The 20,528-nt window shown below is 39.1% G+C and overlaps 1 gene segment (V, D, J or C); it reads right to left on the bottom strand.

The window, feature by feature from the left end:
- Positions 1-220: 220 nt before the first annotated feature.
- LOC140471178 (Ig heavy chain C region, membrane-bound form-like) lies at positions 221-19,382 on the bottom strand. The segment is given in 9 exon segments: positions 221-611; positions 758-885; positions 3,760-4,089; positions 4,550-4,858; positions 6,718-7,026; positions 9,078-9,377; positions 17,551-17,586; positions 18,772-19,137; positions 19,269-19,382. Coding segments are annotated over 9 exon segments (1,836 nt in total).
- Between the last annotated feature and the right edge of the window lie 1,146 nt (positions 19,383-20,528).

A 20,528-nucleotide genomic window follows, 5' to 3' on the forward strand; every position in this document is an offset into this window, starting at 1 on the left:
TTTATATTAGTGGTCCACTTGGTGGTGCAGCATTAACCTTATGACTGAATGAAACATAACTGGACAGATCAAGTGAAAAGTGTTTTTGGGAAGGGAGTGGGACGTGTAAACTTGGGAAAATATATTTTTACTTATTGGCCTTGAAAAAAGAATCAAGCAAACTCAAAGTTAGTGCATTTCATTCAAGATTTATTAACCACTTCAGAAGCATTTTTATCGAAAAGCTTTTGTTAAAGTTAATAGAAGTGAATATATTGACTGGATGCTACATTGAGACGAGATTGCATGCAGTATGAGCCGTGAATTTTATGTACATCTGTAACAATCGCCAGAAAGAGCTCAACATATAAGGGAGGCAACCATTCTGACTAAGGAACAAGTTGAAAAAAAGCAAATTGAATTGGGAAGCTATAAATTATTCCAACTATAATAATCTCAAAGATATCAAAGTGAAAACGAAAGGCCATCAATATTTATCTTAGTTACACACTGACAAACTTAAGTGATCTCACTGTTCGAGTCAGCAACAGGACAGATTGTAGATTGGGAATTCAGAAGACTTGATAAGCAGATGAGAAAAATCTACGGTGTCCACAACTCATTCACTTAACCTGGAAAAGACAGATAAAGTCATGATGCAGATGTTTATGATCCGATGCAGTTGCATTCAGGTTCTCAGTTGCATTCAGTGGCACACTTTGTTATTTCGCAAAACATCTTTAACTCCTTGCTGTGTGAAATATTTGATTACTCTCACCTTCACCAGAGTGACGGCAGCACTATAGAAAATACTCAGGAAGAACAGGGTGATGAATGTGGAAGCAGTTGTCCAGATGTTGCCATTATCATCCTCATAGTCTTCAATCCAAGTGCGATCTATTGAATCTATGAATATAAAACCGAGAGAACGTATTCAGATTGTTTATTGATCCTGACTGATCTATCTGCACCTTAATATTGTAATTAGAGACTGCTACATCTTCTTTAGGCAGTCAGGTGTTTCTCAGGTTTGACTCTCTATCTGCATGTATTAATGCATTACGGACTCTCAGGAAGAAATTACTAATATTAACTTCACAATTTTCCTTACTGTCCGTGCTGGAAAACTTCGAATTACTTTGCCTTTTAATCTATTATTGAAGAATATTATCATTTGAGGAATACTTACAGAGAACAAATATTTTAATGTTATCGTTATATTTTAAATATGGGCTGTGACCGCAGTTTAGTTCAATATTTTGTCCATCACTGGATGAAGTTAAAATATGGTTCTCATCTTCATGATATATTGGTGACCAATTGTTTGGTAAGTCACGAATATAAATTTCATCCACAGTAAAAACATCGCTTCATATTTTTGTTTGTAGGATCTGCATATTTAGGAATAAGTTTTTGTCCAAGTCTCTCTTAATTTATTTTTTCTGCTGCTTGATGTGTATATTTTTCTTTGTGTTTGTAGATGTGGTAATGCGTGTCTCTTAGATTACACCTGCCCATTTTGGAGTGTGTGCATGAATAAACATACTCATATTCTTTCCTGCTGATGTGCTCACGTGCTTGTTGTATGTAAATCTTGTTCCCTTCACAATGCGTAAGCATCATCATGCTAACATGGCACTTCCTTGACGCCTATGTCTATCATTTCATGTCCTTGTCTGGTTTTCGTCAGTGCCATCCTACCAATGGACAGCAGAATCTGTCTATTTCAGGTCCTACCTACATTCGGTTATTTTCATGTTTGTGCTCAATAAATGTGAGCATGCAACGTCATGTTTGGTGGATGTTTATCTTTGTGTGATGATCTCTGTTTGTGTGGCAATCTATCCTAAACCATTGCCGGATGTGTTTGTTTGTGTTATTATGTGTGGATATTTGCTGACGCTTGTGCCATTCTCCTTGTTTAATAAACACCCCATTACTTGCGCGTCTGCACGTGAGACTCTCAATTTATGTGTGTGTGTGACCATATATAAGTGCTGATCAAAGTGGTTTAAAAATAAATTAAGCTGCCTCAACAATCATATGTTTGTCATTATGAAAATTAAAAAATAATAATATTAATGTCTAACCCTGTGCTCATATGTGCCTGTGTGAGTTTACATGTAGGAGGACATTTTTCAGATGTTGTAGCTTTGTGCGTATGAATGTATGTCGGTCAGCATTATGCTGCATGAATAGAAATGCAGTCATGTCCATTTGTGTATGAATTTGCGTCTATGCTTTTCGTAATTATGTGTGGATATCCTTGTTCACTCGTGCACGTGCTATTCATTCTGTGCACGTGCGTTTTTGTGGGAGCTTAGATGAGTGTTCAAGTACTATTTGCATGTTTGGCTCTGTGTATATCAGAGTGTGTGACAGTTCATCTGTGTGCACGTTTATGTGTGTGCATAAGCATGTGTCTTTAGGTGAGAGCCTGTGTATGTGTTTTTACATGTGTATTTGTGAGCATTTCTCTGTAACTGTTTCAGCTCTTATACGAGACTGTAATTTGTATTATTGTTCCAGTTTTTATGGATTGTCAACATGTATATCTGACCCTGATGTTGTCAGGAACATTTCTGATCGTCGTGGAGAGATAGATGCTTTAGAACATAGAACAACACAGCGCAGAACAGGCCATTCGGCCCTCGATGTGAGCAACTCTTTTGTTACAGCGAAAGAATTTCTGTCTCTGAGACAAAAGACCTGAGATCAAATCCCCACTACTCCAGATGTGCAGAATTGCCTTTCTGAACATGCTGATTACAAAATATCTACAAATGTTCTGTACTTGAAGCAAAATGATGTCAGATGTTCGAATACCAGAATTTATCCCATGTGCTCCAGAAACCGGAGACAAAACTATGCGCTACAAACTGGGATGATGTAAATACCAGTTTTGGATTAAGGGGAGTCAATGTTAACAAACGATTAATAGGGTCAATCGAATTGGGCAGACACAAAGGTATTATTTTGCATGGAAACATGGAATCTTCGAACAGGATAGAAGAAGCTGACAGTTACTGTCAGAAACTGGGTTACATTACAGAGGACTTCTATCTTGAAAACTCTGCAGAGTGAGTAAGAGTACAGACCATTAATAATTCCCCTCTCCCCCTACCTGGGCTCAACAACAATAACCTTCATTTCGGGTCTCTTTGGTGTGGAAATAAAGACGCATTCTGTCAACCACTGCACTGGTACAAGATCCCTCGTTCCACAGAAACAAGTGTCATATTCAACTTACTCTGCACTGTTTGCGATTGGCATTTTCCAATCAAAACTAATTCCAAATGTCTCTTAAGATTGCGTTCCCAATTGTTGCATTGTGGCAGTTTAAAGCCGACATGAATTTTGTGAGAATGTGCAATCGGGGAATCAGGAAAACAAAGTTCAAAATCCGTGGTCTTTACTTGAGAGAAATTGGGCATTTTAAGATTTCGTTTTAATGGAATGTAAGATGGATAAGGTTCTTTGCAGAATCTGGTATTGAGTGAGCTTTACTCTGCCTCTGATCCTAAGTTGACCTGAGCAGGGAACATTAACTTTACAAGACACGAGTTTTAGACCTGTTAATAATCCAACTTAACTTTACAGGTGGAATATAAGTAAAAGTGGGAAACACAATTAATTAAACGGATGTATATTTAAATCACAATTTGAGGAAAAAGCTTTATTACTTTTGTTGAATTATTAAAAGCAACTTTGAGTTTTTTTATTGACATGAATTAACCGTGTCCATCAGTGCAAGTGAAATGTTCACAAAACTCGGTTTACCGCTGGATTTATCGACTGTTCTGTTGATGATCTTCAATGGAATCGCTTCATGTCCCACCACACAGGAGTAAGAAGCACCGCTGGCCCACTCCTCTGCTGTAATGGATAACAGGCTGTACATGAAGAAGGAGGTATTCTCGCTCTCCGACATCACCTCAGTGTTCTTGTAGTTTCTGGGATTCACCGGCTTGTCATTGTTTGTCCACTTGATGAAGATCTCTCGGGGGGAGAAACCTCTCACTAAACAGGTGAGGGAGAGAAACCTCTGAGCAGAAACATCTTCTGTTGGTGGCAGGAGGATAGACACTGATGGCTCCAGTAGCTTTTCTCCTGCAGAATATTTGAAACAAATATAAATCAATTATAAAAATCCAGAATCAATTTTGCATTTCACTACATATTAAAATATGCCAGTTTTGTTTTTTTTTAATTTGGGCTTTATACGCTCTCATTTTCTAAACCAGCAGAATGATATCCATTCTATGCATTAAGAGTAACGAGTTTAATTCGAAAGTCGACTCCATGTTTCTAACCCACAACTAACACATCCTGTACATTTGTCATTGCTGATGTTAAAAACACAAATCAGGTTTCTTCCCACTTTATTTGACTTATAATCATAAAAGATCAATCTTTAGTCCATTTTGTTCTCAATCAGATATTTAGCTATCCTGCCATCAGACACATCTTTCATGCTGCCAAGTTATTTGGAGCCAATCTAAGCATGCCATGTATGTAACTGGATCTAGATTACACGTGGAATACTTTGTTCTTTCCTCTCACCACTCACCATTTCCCTTGCGGATGGAGTCTCTCAGAGGAGTCGGGAGGTATGGATGGTTCACCACACATTCAACACTAACGTGACTCAGCCAGGATTCGGTAGAAATGCTCAATTTGCTGATCACGCTGTCGGGATCTTCTCCAGGCTGGTTAGCAATCTCTGATTTCAGAGTCTTCTTTTCTTGTATCCAGGTGACATTGACTCCAGAAGGAAGATTGGACACAACACAGGTTAATGTCACTGTCGCCTCCAGTAAGACCTGTTCTACTGGTGGTGGTAGGATTTTAACTGTGTAATCGTGGCACTCATTAACTCCTATGAAACAGAAATCAAATCAATGAAAAATGCCTCTTTAGAATCAAAACACCGAGCCTTCAGGCTCCTCCCACATGAAGTGAAGAAACCACCTTTGACATGTCAGCTTCCAAATATTGCTGAAATGATGGTTCCTGTTGATTATATATCTTGTTTTGTGAAATCATTTGTTATTATCTATAACATGCACCGTGTAATAATTCATATAGAACACTGGATTTGTCACAAGTGAAAGCTGTGACAAAGTAAAATCAAAGACACCACGGCGTAACACATGGAATTACCTTTCTTCTAGAGTTCTTCTCTCAATTACGACCATCCATTGATACTTGTAACAAGAGTAATCTGAATATAACGACTTCATTTCTATGTTCATGAAATTTACTTGCAAATGCTGCTGGGCATTCTGAATGCCAAATTACATCCCCAAGTTTGAGCAAATTGTAATCAATCATAATTATTGTCTTTGTTCTCATGCATTTGCAGAGGATATAAGGTGTTACAGGGGCAGTGATCAGTCACAGAAATTCTATTCAACATGTTTAACATTATTGAAAATAATTGACATTATTAGTGTGAGATCATTCTCTAAAACATACTATGAGATATTATTACTCCTGTCAAACTTGGAGTAGATCTAAAAACAAAACAGTGAATTTCTTAGTAGAACAAAGACTGAACAAATACGAGTGTCTTCAATTATTCTACCAACTTGATGGAAATTTGCGCGAGTATTATTCAGATTTCCACTGCTCACTGCATTAACATTTCCATCCTCAACCTGGGCTCAATCAGCCTAACTCAATTTCATAGATCGTTCATCCATACTGTAGCCTTACCACTAGAATGTATTCTCCTGCCACATCCACTAATTGCAGAGAGTAACTTAAAGAGGCTCAATTAGGTCATGTTTATCCAGATTAATCAAATGTGAGACCAACTTGGTCCGCGGCCTGGTCCCATGAATGAAGTTGAAGAGCTCAGTACCAGATAAAATCTATGACGTACAATGCCCAAGGACAACAGTTCATTCCTGAGCTGGAAATGAAACATTGAACACGTTTTGATTTATTTTGAAAGAAGGGTCGCTGCATGTTTTACCATGTCATTTTGAGACCACAAGATCGTAAGATAAAGGTGCAGAATGAGGCAGTTCGGCCAATCGAGTCTGCCCTGCCATTCGATCATGGCTGGTATGTTTTTCCACCCCATTCTCCAGCCTTCTCCATGTACTAACCGATCTATCGCTACCTTAAGTACAGTCACTGACTTGGCCTCCATAACCCTCTGCAGCAATGAATTCCACACCTGCAACCCCACTGGCTGTAGAAGTTTTTCCCCATCTCAGTTCCAAATGGTGCACCCTTTGACTCTGAGGATATGCCCTCATGGCCTACTCTGGCCTACTGGCCAAAACATTTACTCCACGTACACCCAATCTCGGGTTCTCAGCATGTTCTAAGTTTCAAAGAAATACCTCTCTGACCCTGCTCCCTGGCCCCCACAAGACACGCACCCCTCCCCCACCCGTAACTCCTTTATCCTTAAGCAAGTCACCAGGCATGGATTCGGCACTCTGCCTCTCCAAGTGTGGTCAGCCAACAAACTACTTTAAAAAAAGACTATTAATCCAGCTCACTGTCTATATGTCTTCAATATGGAGGGAAACATGCTTTTCTGATTTGACATAATGTTAAATTATGAGCAATGCTAATGTAACACTCAAACTGAAATACATGACACGTTTGTGAATAGGATGCTCTACAGCTTAGTGCTGTTCACTAAATTTGATAAATGTGTGTATCTGATTGACATCGGAGTTCAAAATGATTTCTAGTTCTCTCGTCTGTATGTCTTACCCTGGGGTGTGGTGATGTTTTGACTTTGAGTGTTCTCTCCATGAGTGACCTGGCAGGTATACACTGCGCTGTTGAACCATTCACTATAAGGGACTGTCAGCCGACTCATCACCGAGAAGTTCCCATCCGCCTCACACACAGGAGACGTGGAGACACCAGAATCCACGGATTGGCCATTTTTCAACCATGTCACGGAGATTTCCTTCGGATGGAAATCAATGATTGAACACACGATGGTTGCAAACTTGCTGCTTGCGATTTCTTCACTGGGACTCACGGTGAGAAGAAGAGTTGGCTCGAGAAATGGGCCTTTATGAAAAACAATGCATAAATTATCTGACAAATTTGATAACAAATACATTTAGTTCTATTATAACAAAGTTTATTATGGCTAATAGATACTAACCTTAACATTACAAGTATCATAATAATGCAGAGTGCTAAAGAAGATGAAATCAACACAGTACAATTAGCAGGACAATGTAATGATAAAAATTAGAGGTCACAGCAAGGAAGTCAAAAAGGTCAGTTGGATCAGTGGGTGAGTTAGTAAGGTTGAATGGTATTCATTTCAATGAAAGGAGCATGATAAACAAGGCAGATGAGTTAACGGCATGAAGGAGGAAGTGTGCACTTGATATCATGGAGACATGTTGAGAGAGGGGCAAGAGTGGAGTTCAATATTCCTAATATAATGCCTTCAAGCGAGACAGGGAAAGATGTAGAAGGGCGGTAAAAATTGTTGATGTTCACCAGTGTGAGGGAATATGTGGGTATAGAAAACATGGGGAAGTGTTGTGATGTTTTTTTCAGGAATTAGGATAGATGATGTGATGTGCTGTCTTGCTGGATGAATAATAGTTATATTTCCAGGGCAGATAAAATGTATGCCAGGCAAAGGATGAAGTAGTTGGTCGTTGGCAATAATTTATAATTCCTGGCCACAGGGCATATGGCAAAACTGCTAGTGTGGTATTTTTATGCTGGACGGATGAAGGGAAAAACAATGAAACCACAGGCTCGCCTCAAGTTGGACTCAGTAGTAGGGAAGACATTGTAACTATGGAGAGGGAAATTAAACTTCATCTGGAAGATTAATCAACAATTTTCAGCACGATTTTATTGACGAGAAGTCATGTCTGAGCAATTTGATCGTAGTTTTCAACGAAATAAGTCGATGTACTGATGATAGTAAAGATCAGAGCCAGTTGATGACAAGTCAATTTGACGAATTGAATCCTGAGGTAGCTGAGTGGCGGAGTGCAGAGGATAATGGCCATAGGATGTTTGTGTGGCTGGAAGTATATGTCTAGTGGCGTTCTGCAGGATTCAGTGTTGATTTATTGATGTCTCTATTATGAAAAAGTGATTTAGAATATACTGCAGTAGATTTGGCTAGTAGGTTCACAGCTGAAGCAAAAGTTGCCGAGTTGGCAGGGAGTGACCATGACACCTTTAGATTGCAGCAAGATACAGAAGGGTTGGCCACTTGTGCTGAAAAATGGCAAATTAAAACCATTCTGGATAAGTGTAAGGTGATGCACTTGGTCAGAAGAAACTAAGAGGTCATATGTTTTCAATGGTGGAAGCCTGAAAAGGATTGCATGCCCATCGATCCCTTATAGTAATGTGGCAGAGGGATAAAAAGGCTAAGAATGTGTGAAGGGAATTTGCTTTTATGAGCCAATACATTTACATCAGGTGTTGGGAGATGATATTGGAAATTAATGAAATACTGGTTAAGCCAGACATGAAGCATCATGTTTAGTATAGGACTGCATGTTACGGAAGGAATGTGATTAGACAGAAGGCAGCATTGTTGAGATAGTCCAGGATGTTTCCTGGACTGGAAGTTTTTAATTATGAAATGTGATTCACCAAACTGGGGTTTTCCTTGGAGCCGAAAAGATTGAGAGAGGAGATGATTGTGATGTCTGGAATGATGGTAGACATACACAGAGTAAACAGAACAAAACCTTTCCCCTTCATGGATGGAGCAATGTCTCAAGGGAATAGGGTTAGGGTAAGGACAGGAGGATATCGGGGAAAATAAAACCACACACCGGGTGTGATTCTGTAGCTCAGTGCCAGTAAGTCATGTCGAGGCTGAGCCCCTCATAATATGTGAGAAATATTTAGATGGATATAAGAAATGTCAAGTCACACAAAGCAATGGATCAATTGTGGACATATTGAACTGGAATAGTTAGGGGGCTGTTATTGATTGGCTTGAACTGGATGGGCCGAATGACCTTTTCCTGTGCTGTACATCTCTATGGCTATGTCAAATGTATTATAACTAATGTCCTATTCATGTTAACCACAGATGTGCTGTTCGCCTCAGTTCCCACAAGACTTACATGGCATTCCAGTGCTCTGCTCTGACCCGCTGTGTTGAACCTCACAGGAGATTTTGCTGCAATCCGCTTCTGACTCAGGCAGGGTTAACTGGCTGCTCAGGGTGTAAGCTCCCTTCTTGTTTCTCACGGATGGATAAGTCTTCAATCCAGTCGTGATTGGGTTCCCACCTTTCTTCCAGGTCACCTTGGTAACGTCAGGGGAATAGTCCATGGCCAAACAACCAAAGATCACAGAACCGTCGGCATTGTGTGGCTGACAGGAGGAGACCAGTCCATAAAGTGTGGGGGGAGATGCAGTCTCTAAGATAGAATGAACAATTGAGCAACTTACTTTCTGTTAATTCGACCTGATTGGTTACCCAAATGTTTCCTCAGCTGTAAATGTATGCTAGTGTGTTCCTGCTAAAGTCTTCAGCAAACCTTGAGTTTATTTTTGTTTCCAATCAGTCGTTAATCTTGATCTATTGGTTCCCTCTTCAGAAACATGCCCTCGACCTTGACCATTACTATATAAAACTTAGAAATAAGAACACCCTGATCCCACGAAAAGTAACTGTTATAAAATCTCACCAACGAACACTTTCATTGGATTGCAGGTGACGAGCATAGTCGTTTCACAAAATGCAAACCAAGAAAACGTTGAAGTTGGAATTGGAAATAAAAACCGAAGTTGCAGGAGAAACCCAACAACTGGCAGCATCTGTGTAGCGAAACCAGAGTGAACGTTTCAAGTCCAGTATCCCTTCCTCGCTTACCAATCTCAGTCAGAATCTACTCTCTGTAAAGAAGGCAGTTGCAGGGCACTGGGACTGAGAGAATGCCTGTCACAGCTGATATCATGCTAATTATCTGGAAGCTCAATAAACGACTTGGCAATTATCTGAATTCTGGAGACCTCTGAAATATAGAGGACCATTAAGGTTCAGAGACTTTGGAATGTGACAGCTAGCTGAACTGAGCATTTATTTGAATATGATTCGAGAAACGAACAAGTACTCTTTTACTTCAATAACTATCAAACTTACAAGCAGTTCATGGTAAAACACTAACCCCTCAGACTAACCAGCGCTCTGACTCACTTCTCAACCTAAATTTCCACTCACATTGACAACCCCAACACTGTTACACGCTCATTCACCCTCGGAACACATGACCCTCATCACAAGAGACAACACACATTCAAGGCAATCCATATTCCAGACAAGAATGTAATCTCGATTCCTTTCACTCAATTCCACTCCTGCTACACTGCACCTGGTCCTTGGTGAATCTCGTCCTGACACCAGACTTTTCACAATCCCTGACAGGATATCCCTCCCCCAGATATGAACTCAGACCTTCACCACTGATCTCTCATCTTACCCAAGTCAACCTGTGCACATTGCATCCTAGCTCTGTTCCCATCTGCACTTCGCCACACCCCGAGCTTTACATTTTGACATCATATCCACGTGTCACATCAGTACAATGACCTTCTGTCAACGAAACAGCCCAGCACTCTGCTTCAGCGATCAACTAAACTTCCTGACACCCTGCCCACCTCTCAACTAACCAGCCCTGCAGCCTGCTGGCCACTCAATTAACCATCTTGGCACCAGGGAGACACCCTGAATTGCTGCTCAAACGACCAACCAAGCATAATTCGACCAAGTTATTTCCTTCTGACCATTATGATTTGCTATGATGCCACCCTGCCAGACTAGGTTGCATGCAAGCTTACCCAGCAGCCACCCAACACCTCACGGCCTATCAGCTCAAAATCTACCACATCACCAACCTACCTCCTCACTAGATCACCAGCTTCCAACTTTCAGCCGACTCCACCAAAATGTCAGAGATTCAGAGAGTCATACAACACAGAAACAGGCCGTTCGGCCCAGCTCGTCCATGACAAACAGGGTTCCCAAATTAAACAAATTCCATTAGCCTGCATTTGGCCCATATCAATCGAGATCTATTCACTTCCTGTACCTGTCCAAAGCTCTTGGAAATTTTGTAACTAGATCTGCATTTGCCACTTCCTCTGGCAGTTGATTCCAATGTCCGGTACAGTTGCAACACAAACTCACAACCTTTATACTCAATACTCTGTGCAATGAGAAAACATTTTACAAACATATTCTTCAACACGCCAGCTACTTGAGACACCACTTTCAAAAATATATGTATCTGATCCCTCAGGTCCCTATGTTCGACAAAGCTACCCATTGCCATATCATTAACTCTGTACGAATCTATGTATCTGAATCCCCAGGTGCTTCTGTTCGACATCACGACCCAGTGCACTACCATTCACTTTAGGTTGTTTCCTGATTTCTGTTCCCAAAATGCAATGAGTCATATTCAGTTGAAACTGATCTCTATCTGCCCCTCCTCTGCCCATTGGCCCAGCTGATCATGATCTCGTTGTTCTTTTAGATAACTTTTATTGTCAATTATAGAACCAATTTTGCTGTTATGTGAAAACTTAACAACCATGCCCCATTTAATTTTGTCACAATTTTCAACCAACGTTGTACACGGTTCAACTTTTTCTCCCCCACATATCTATTGTTTCCTTCAACGCTTGAAAATACTATCACCTTCTTGAAATCATTTGATGTTTTGACCTTAAACCGTTTCTTTGACTGAGAAATCCAAAGGTTCATTCTTTAGTTGAACAGTACACAAAAGGGTTCAATCTTATCATATGTGGGTAAGACTGTTGACTGTTCATCCAAACATTACTACATTTTGACTTGCAATTCTTTCATTGCCCCTTTACTCTTTCTGGATCACAGCCATGGAACTCACTTCCTGACAGAGCTGTGAAAATGTTAATACCACACAAATGTCAGAAAGTCAAGGAGGCCAAAGTCGACTGATCTCTCAAGGAGATGCAAAATGCCAAACATTTCCACGCCTATCTACAGATGCAAATAACTAATAGAAAAAATGAAGATTATTCTGGTGCTTGCGTGTCCACACAAAGATGACGTGGTCAATAGTTTCGTTGTGTGTCGTTTGATTGTATTTCCAGTGAACCACTTCTTAATCATTTCATGGGCAAGAAGTTTTCCTCATTTTTAGCACGGTAATCATACAGTATACTTCCTTGGAATAAAGAAATATAATGTTTAATTAAAGGGACCTGACGATTGGGATGATTGAGTTGGAAATTGTCAGGAATTTAAAACTTATTTTCACGAGCAATTAATTAAATCCTTATTGTGTCACATTACATATCACACAAATGCCTTTCAGAAATGGTGTCTCCCTCTGTTATGTGCAGTTGAATCATTAAATCTGGGATAGTTATTGCTTGTTAATCAGATGTGGTAAAGAGTTTTAGTCAAAGGTTAGCTCGCAAATGTACCATGTTTTAAGTAAGTGGTGGAATAGCTCAAGGGGCTGAGTGTTTTACTCCTGATCATACATTCCTATCATTGTGTCATTAATTCAGATAGCAAAGGTGCTGAACACTATTTACTAAAATATTTCAACGAATTAATTGTTGAAAATATTCTTTAAATATTCCTGTTGATTATTTGGAACAGGAGCATCGACATTCTCTATTTGAGTGGTCAGAATAACTCACGCCTTCGTACTCTCCAAAGATACAAAGGTCAGGTGAATTGGTCATGCTAAATTGCACGTGGTGTTCAGGGATATGTAATTTAGATGTGTTCATTAGCGTTAAATGTATGGTCTATAGGGTAGGGGAATGGGTCTGGGTGGGTTACTCTTCAAAGGGTAGATATGGACTTGTTGGGGCAAATGGCCTGTTTCCACACTGTAGAGATTCTATAATTCTATACAGCAGCCGTTGCCCTCTGGAACAGGTTGTTACTTCATCATACAACTTCTTCTGAAATTCTGGCTCTACGCCAGATCACTCACTTTCAACGATGACCTGGTATTAAATATTTCTGAAAATTCACAATTTGGCAAAATATATTTTCTCTCTGAACAACTTGTTTCATATAAAGGAATTCTTTTTTAAAAGAAACAACAAACTTTGAATGCTACAAATCCGAAATTAAAACAGAATTCTCTGAAGAAAAGCGGCAGGTCTGGCAGTTCCTGTGCAGAGAAAGGAAGCTTATCATTTCAAGTGCAGTGATCCTTCTGCAGCAAATTGTTTTCATATTTTCTCGAACGAGAACTCAGACCTATTGACTTAGACGGTGATTAAGTTTACCTGACTTCTGTTGGAAAAGCATTATAAGAGGATGTACTGGATGATCTGAGACATCAGTTGAAAACTAGTTGAAAAGCTACCAACCAAAGTGTTGGATTCAACCAAAATCCCATCAGACTGAACAGTCAAATTCACTCACAGTAATGGTTTGATACAAACGAAAACTGCTCCGACTTAATGTCATCAAATATGCTTTCGGAATAATTAATTGTGGGTTAGTTATAAATGGTATTGATAGAACAACAAGTCAAAATCCCAGATTTTTTTGAGGAGTTACACTATTAACCCAGCTCACATTTCCCAAAAGCCTGTGAACAAATATTGATTGGAAAAAGGCTCCAAACCGCCAACCTTCTGTCTAATACCTGAGGCCCAAGTCTGGACAGCGATTGAATCTATTTCACAGGCCTCTGTGAGTGGCATTCCAACAGTACTCAAAGAACTCAATGTTTTTTCCCCTGAATTAACCGGATAAGACATGGTATTACATTCCTCTCTAACGGGTTGTAAATGTACACAAACCACCTGTCTCAAAGTCAGAGACACTACCACTACATTAGAACAGATCTGAACACAATCTCCGACAACACAGACCATCGGTTTGAGAGTGCACAAACTTGTTAATAATTAACCAAGGATTTCAGCAACCAGGGATTGTTACATAATGCTTACAAGATGAAAGTAGCATTTCAACAATTATCCAAGAATGCTTTGATAGTAATTCCGAATTGTTCAAGCTCTATGGGAACTGTAGAGGAATAAAACTAGGATTTGCGTTGCCATAAATTTAAATTTAACTGGCTTTCAACTGAGAACGCCCTTCCTCTTAACCCTTTGTATGTTGCTGCACCAGATGGTCTGCTTAGGTTGAAATGGATTAGAATCTTTGGAAGTGTAACATCACCTTTGCCAGTCACATTACATGCTGACACTGAGTTCTTAATAATTTGATTCCACATTGTGCCACTAAATGTGTCACTGACAAGAGAGGCACAAAGAAAATATGCAGCATATTTCCCTCTGTCTCACTGAATGATATATCCTTCATTGCTAACAATTGACTTCAGGGATCTACAGTTTGACTTTTGTTACTGAAGTGTTTATTCTGATTGTAACAATTCAGTCAGGTCTCTCAATATGGTGGTGCCTAATTTCTGGCAGACAAAAGTGGTGATGAAGCGCCACATGAAATTGAACTGTCTGAGATTCAGGTGTCCGAACCGATGGATTTACAACTGGTCAGGAACAGCTGACAACTCGGTTGAGATAACACGGGAACACACTGTACAACAGTCCTGATCTGAGCAGATATATCAATTCGTCACATCAAATGTATTCACTGCAATTTAACTTTCATAATTGGGGCGAGCCAGAGAGAAAGCATCAATGCTTCTCAGAACGTTTTCACAATGAAGTTAGATTACCTACTGATTTAATCAACTTAATCGTGATTGTAAATAAGAAAAGAAATAAGAAAACAGTTTCTGTCTGCATTCCCCGCTTTAACTAATGTCGAAATAAATGATCATCAACACTTAACTAATTTGAACAATCTCATTCAGATTGCTACATTCCAAACATCGCGCCAGTATATTAATTGAAATGAATATTCCTCTATTCTCAATGTCTAAATAAACAATGTGCTCTACTACCCTCCAGTTTCTGTCTTCTCTAAATTTGTTAATTCTGCAACTTTTGGAATGCATGGACAGGAAAATTAAGGGGGTGGCACGGTGGCTCAGTGGTTCGCACGGTTGCCTCTCAGTGCCAGGGGATCCGGGTTCAACTCCCACCTCGGGTATCTGTCTGCATGGAATTTACGCATTCTCCCCGTGTCTGGATGGCATTCCTGTGGATGCTTCCGTTTCCTTCCACACTCCAAAGATGTGCAGGTTAGGCGATATGGATAAGCTGAATTGCCCATAGTGTTCGGGGTAAACGTCGGGGAACGTGTCTGGGTGGTTGCTCAGCGTGGGTTTGGACTTGTTGGGCCGAAGGGAATCTTTAAAATCTCCGATTTTGGATCATTTATTCCCATGGTGAGTTGATGATGGATTATTTTAATTGATTCGAAATCTAGACTTGGTGACACAATCGACTATAGCAGCTGTTTCCTAATGAATGACTCTTCAGTTCCTATGTGTTGTAAAATGTATCTATTTACTTAAAACACACGGATTGGGAACATCTAAAGCATGGCATGGATTTAATCACTCAGTTAATGTTACATTTTTTAATCCTGTAAATCAAATTTAATCAGATGTACAAGAATTAATCATTTCAAGTTAAACTGAAAAGCTGATCAATTCAGTGAAACCAATTTGTTCAGCATAGAAATATTTGGAGCAGAATTTCTTAATCGTCTTTTCCAATGATCTCTTCCAGCCAGGAATCTTGTGTGTCGGGTAGAGCGGAATTGAAAAGTAATTCTTGATTAATGATATCTCAGTAATGGCATTTTTGCTCAATGACAAGAAAAATTAGAACATTATACTTTTAAAATTATATTTATATTTCTTGTGACTTGTAAACTGTTTCAAGACAAACTTTGTGATTTCAGTAGTAAATTAAGTTCTGAGTTTCGAATTTAAGGTTTGGATTAGACCAGTCCTCAATTGTTACTTTCAAATAAAACTCGCACCCTAACGTGTCTGGTTTCCCTTCATTTCCAAATCCTTTGCGATTTGCCTTTCACTAAAATATTAGATTTAATGAAAGTTCAACTCCAATGCTGATTGCATTGAATGAGGAAACTGGAGCAGTTCACTATCAACAACCATGTAAACATTTCTAAAGCAATGTAGAAATCAAAGACAGCTTCAACAATATATTTGCTTAATTTTACCGAAGCACATTCGCTCACCAACTGAACAACGATGACCAAATCACAACACTGAGGATCAACGATGTGTTTGCAGCAAAACTGTCTCTTTGCAAACATTTTCAAAAGAACCAAGAACATAATGTAACCTCACAACAAATATCCCAAATTGGAAACCAGCAAAACTGCTCACCATCACACAAGCGAATAATTAAATCAAATAGAAATAAAAAGTCAGAACAGCTGCCATGGTTCTGAGATAACTTATTGAACAACGCTTAAAGCGTTAACACTTTCGGCAACAACTCAATTTATTAACAACCCATTTAGTATTTCTGATCATGTCAATCTTGTGCAGTGCACAGCAGAGCAGCTTAAGGCATCTATTGATTAATCGCCTTAAGGTCAAAATAAAATGAGTTCAATGGACAAAACATTAGAATTGAATGTTATGATAAGTTCGTCTCAATTATGAAATCTGATGAATTCGGTAGCTTAAGATTTTAGTCCCAAATTTTATTTTGAATGAGGCTGCTCAAAACAGACTTTAACTCGTTTAAAATGAGAACTGAGATTGTGTATCTCAAAAAAAGCTCTAAAAAGACGTCGCTTTTTTTCCGTTTCTCACACTTCCGTATTTCTGCGTTAAGTTGGTCTTCAGACAGTTACAAACGGATATAGTGCTTTCAGTCAATCAGAAAAAATATTGCCCCTCGTTTAACAAACGCCGAAACGATTCAGTACAAAGAACTTCACAGATATTCGGAACTGAGAGTCATCCAGAGAGACAATCCCCTTTGCCGAAATAAAACACCGATTACTGAAAGCATGAAAACTCAGTTCCATTCCACAAGATGAATCAACTCAATTCAACACAATCAAATAAAGCAAAGCCAGAACCCAATCAACTTTTCAACAAAATCAAATAAAACACAATCAGCATCCAATCAAAAGAATAAAATGTAATGCTGCAAGAAGATTCCATGGCAATATCCAACGTGCTTGTCATCAACAAAATTAACAACTCAAATGACAAAATGCAATCATGGTAAGAGCATTATGCACCCGGGGAATATATTCAATAAATTAACATATTTTCATCCTGTTTAGTGATATTTCCAATACTTTAAGTTCTTCGCGTTTGTTGTCGATAATAAAACTCACTGATAGTGGGTGTGACTAAACTTTGCTTGTACCTGACTGATTGAGAGAGTTTAGGTGTTTCATGGAAGTCAGCCACACAGAATGCCCATCTGATTTTTAAAAAGATATAAACTGAGCATCTGAATCCGCCACAACGACCTCAGTCATTTTCTGAGACTTAATGTAAGTCTATAATCAGTTTTAACAATACTCAAACGGAACCAAATCAAGCTCAGCACAGGATCTAAGTCTCACTTAATTCAGGAATTATTCACATGAATGGAACGTTAGTAAAAAATAAAGTCACGAAGAAAGATCAAGGTTCTTACCTGAAGTCACCGTCACCATGGTCCCTTGGCCCCAGTAACCAAGATAGTCACAGCGTTACATTCTCTGGACTGGGTCACACAATAACTGACTCTGCATAAAAACAAACAAAATCCTGCATTATTCTAAATATTCAGAACCATTGTCAAAATGAAGTCACGATAAATTTTCATCACATTATAATTGTACAGTGGATACTGATCATTCTTACTAAATTATTATAATGTTTTATATTTCACAGAGTAACACATGAGCTGATTCTCAAAATCACCAACTGCTCCAATAATAATCACCGATTTTGCGAATTAAATTTACAATTTAAACAGCCATAATTGCACAATACCCCACAGAACTAATACTGAAATGCGAGTTTAGGTAGTCTGTGCAGGTAAACATTGACTCGTTTCAAACAATGGGGTCTGGAACGGGTTTTTGTATTGATCATAATTGCAGTGTCACCCCAGTATGTCACTGTGAGACACATTGCGTCAAATACTACGGCGGGCTGCAAGCTGTAAAATGCAGATATTTAATTTCATTAATTCCTGGAAAGAAGTGATTCAGGCTCCTCTAAAAATTATTTAGTGTAATATTTCAGCTTTTCCTATTCACTGTATTTTAAAAGCTCGGAATACTTTTGCAAGTTTTGCGTGCATAAATGTAGCCATAAAATTGAGGAAAGTAGAATAATTTTATACATTTGTCCAAACTAGTCACTCCTGAATGGGATTTAAATTAAGTCTCACATTATTTTCCTGGTCCTTCAATGGTCATAATCGCCAGCTTGAGACAAACCCTTGTCAGTGGTTTATGTATGAGGATGTCACTGTGCACATCACTGTGACCCACTGTAGTATCACAGTGATTTAGACCCGTACATTTTCTGTAATACACTCTGGGTCTCAATTCTCAGGTGAAATGGACATTTAGTGCTGATAGTCTATAGAATTAACGGCATGGTTTGCAGACCACGATTAGTAGACATTTCCCGAACTGTCAGATATATGAAAGCTAACATTATGTCCAAGCCTTTAATTGGTGGAAGTATCAGCAGTACATACGACATGCCAAAAACATTGTCCCATGATATCACCCAGTTTGTTAGTTTCAATGGTCTGTTTCCTCTGTGATCGGTTTGTAAAAGGCAGCCCGAGGTGTGTTTCAGACCGCAGTTGGTTGAACTGAATTTAAAACGGGTACTGACCGTCAGTGAACGATGAAATTGGCAAAATGTCCCCTTGAGCTGTTTTTTGAATGGGTCCATCCCTGGTTCCTCTCGCTGTGGTGTGTTGCACAGTAATAGATGGCGGTGTCTTCGATCTTCAGGTTCTCCATGTCCAACGCGAAAATGTTGTTGGAAGTGTCTTTGGACGCAGTAAATCGATTCTTAATCGCTGGTGCATAGTTACTGCTGGATGAACTTTTGTAATTTAGCAGCCACTCCAGCCCCTGTCCGGGAACCTGTCGGACCCAGCTCATCCAGTAACTGGAAAGATCGAAGCCGCTGGTTTTACAGGTCAGTTTCAGGGTGGCTCCAGGATGGCCACTCTCTGACTCTGGTTGAGTTAAAACAATCTCCGACTGGACACCTTTAAAAATGAAAACAAAAAGAACCCATGAGAATTAATGCTGATACAAAGAAGCCTGAGTCTTTTACATTCCTGAGGCAGACTAACATTGAGACAGTAACAAAGAGAGACATGAACAAAAAAACACTCACATGATAAAAATGTCAGTAACAAACTGAGAAAAATTGTTGACTTGATCATTCTGATAACTTGTGGAAAACGGTTCTGTCAAGAGCTTTCTAAACAAACCAGATCCAGGAGTGTTGAACTAAAGCACAGTGACCCGGATTTATATGATCATCAGAAGGGGCAGGTTTACAGGTTCCGCCTGTTGGTTTCCTGCTGGAGGCTGAGACAGGATCCTTGTATCACCTTGCACAGCCCTAACGGATGGGTTCATATTTACACGAGATTATTCTTAAACATGGATATAGACACACCTTGGGATATTGTTTTGCTGATTCACCATCTAGGCAGTGTTTTTTGAAAGGGGAAAGTGAAATTTAACAGCTTGAAGTATTTTTCAGATATTTTGTTTAAACCAACAAAACAATTTCAATTGGAAGTTGGCTCTCTGTATTTTAACATGCATTCACGAGTAAATAAAACAAAAATCAAAGTCCGAAGATATTATCAGCCAAATAATTAACTGGCCATACTTTTTTCTGGACACTCCAAGTCTCTGTCACACGACAAAATAATTTGGAAATCATACCAGATGTTTCTAAATTCACTTTGTGCAACTGAATACAGAGCGTGTTCAAAGTGATTATGTTTAGAATATTCAGCTGGAAATTAACTCCCTTTAATTCTACATTCAACCACAAGTAGAAAAAGCTAAAACGAAGTTTAATACCATTGTCAGACAATACAATTACTGACTTTATTTCTGCAACCACTCCAAGTTCCCCTCAAATTACAAAATAAGATATCATTTCTAATTGGCGTTTCTAAATTCAGTTTAGGCAAGTTAATATCGAGCATGTCTAAAATGAATATGTTAAGAATGTGTGTGTATGTGACTAAACTGTTTGGGCAAGGAGATTAGAAGAACCTCACCATATTACAGAATCTCTCTCCTTGTATCTTTTTTCAACATGCACCGACCACAAGATAGATGTTTGAAAATGTATTGTAAAGGAAAGCTGTGTGCCCGAGAAATAAAAAGTGGATTGACATTGATACCTAACACTCCGGTAAACCTTTGAAAGAGAATCTAATAAAGTGGAGCAGGCTGGTGGGAAGTTAGAAATTAATTCTCAACATCTAAACCATTGCAGGTACCTGTTTGGGTACATCAGGAGTGTCTGGCAAGTTACAGAGTATTACATCAATAATTGCCACGGATGTCGGTCATAAACAGCACATTTCTCCGCGCATTGGTAACTGTGACACGGGACTGTCAACGAGTA

The sequence above is a fragment of the Chiloscyllium punctatum genome, chromosome X (genome assembly GCF_047496795.1).
Source record: "Chiloscyllium punctatum isolate Juve2018m chromosome X, sChiPun1.3, whole genome shotgun sequence".
In the NCBI taxonomy this organism is placed as follows: Eukaryota; Metazoa; Chordata; class Chondrichthyes; order Orectolobiformes; family Hemiscylliidae; genus Chiloscyllium; species Chiloscyllium punctatum.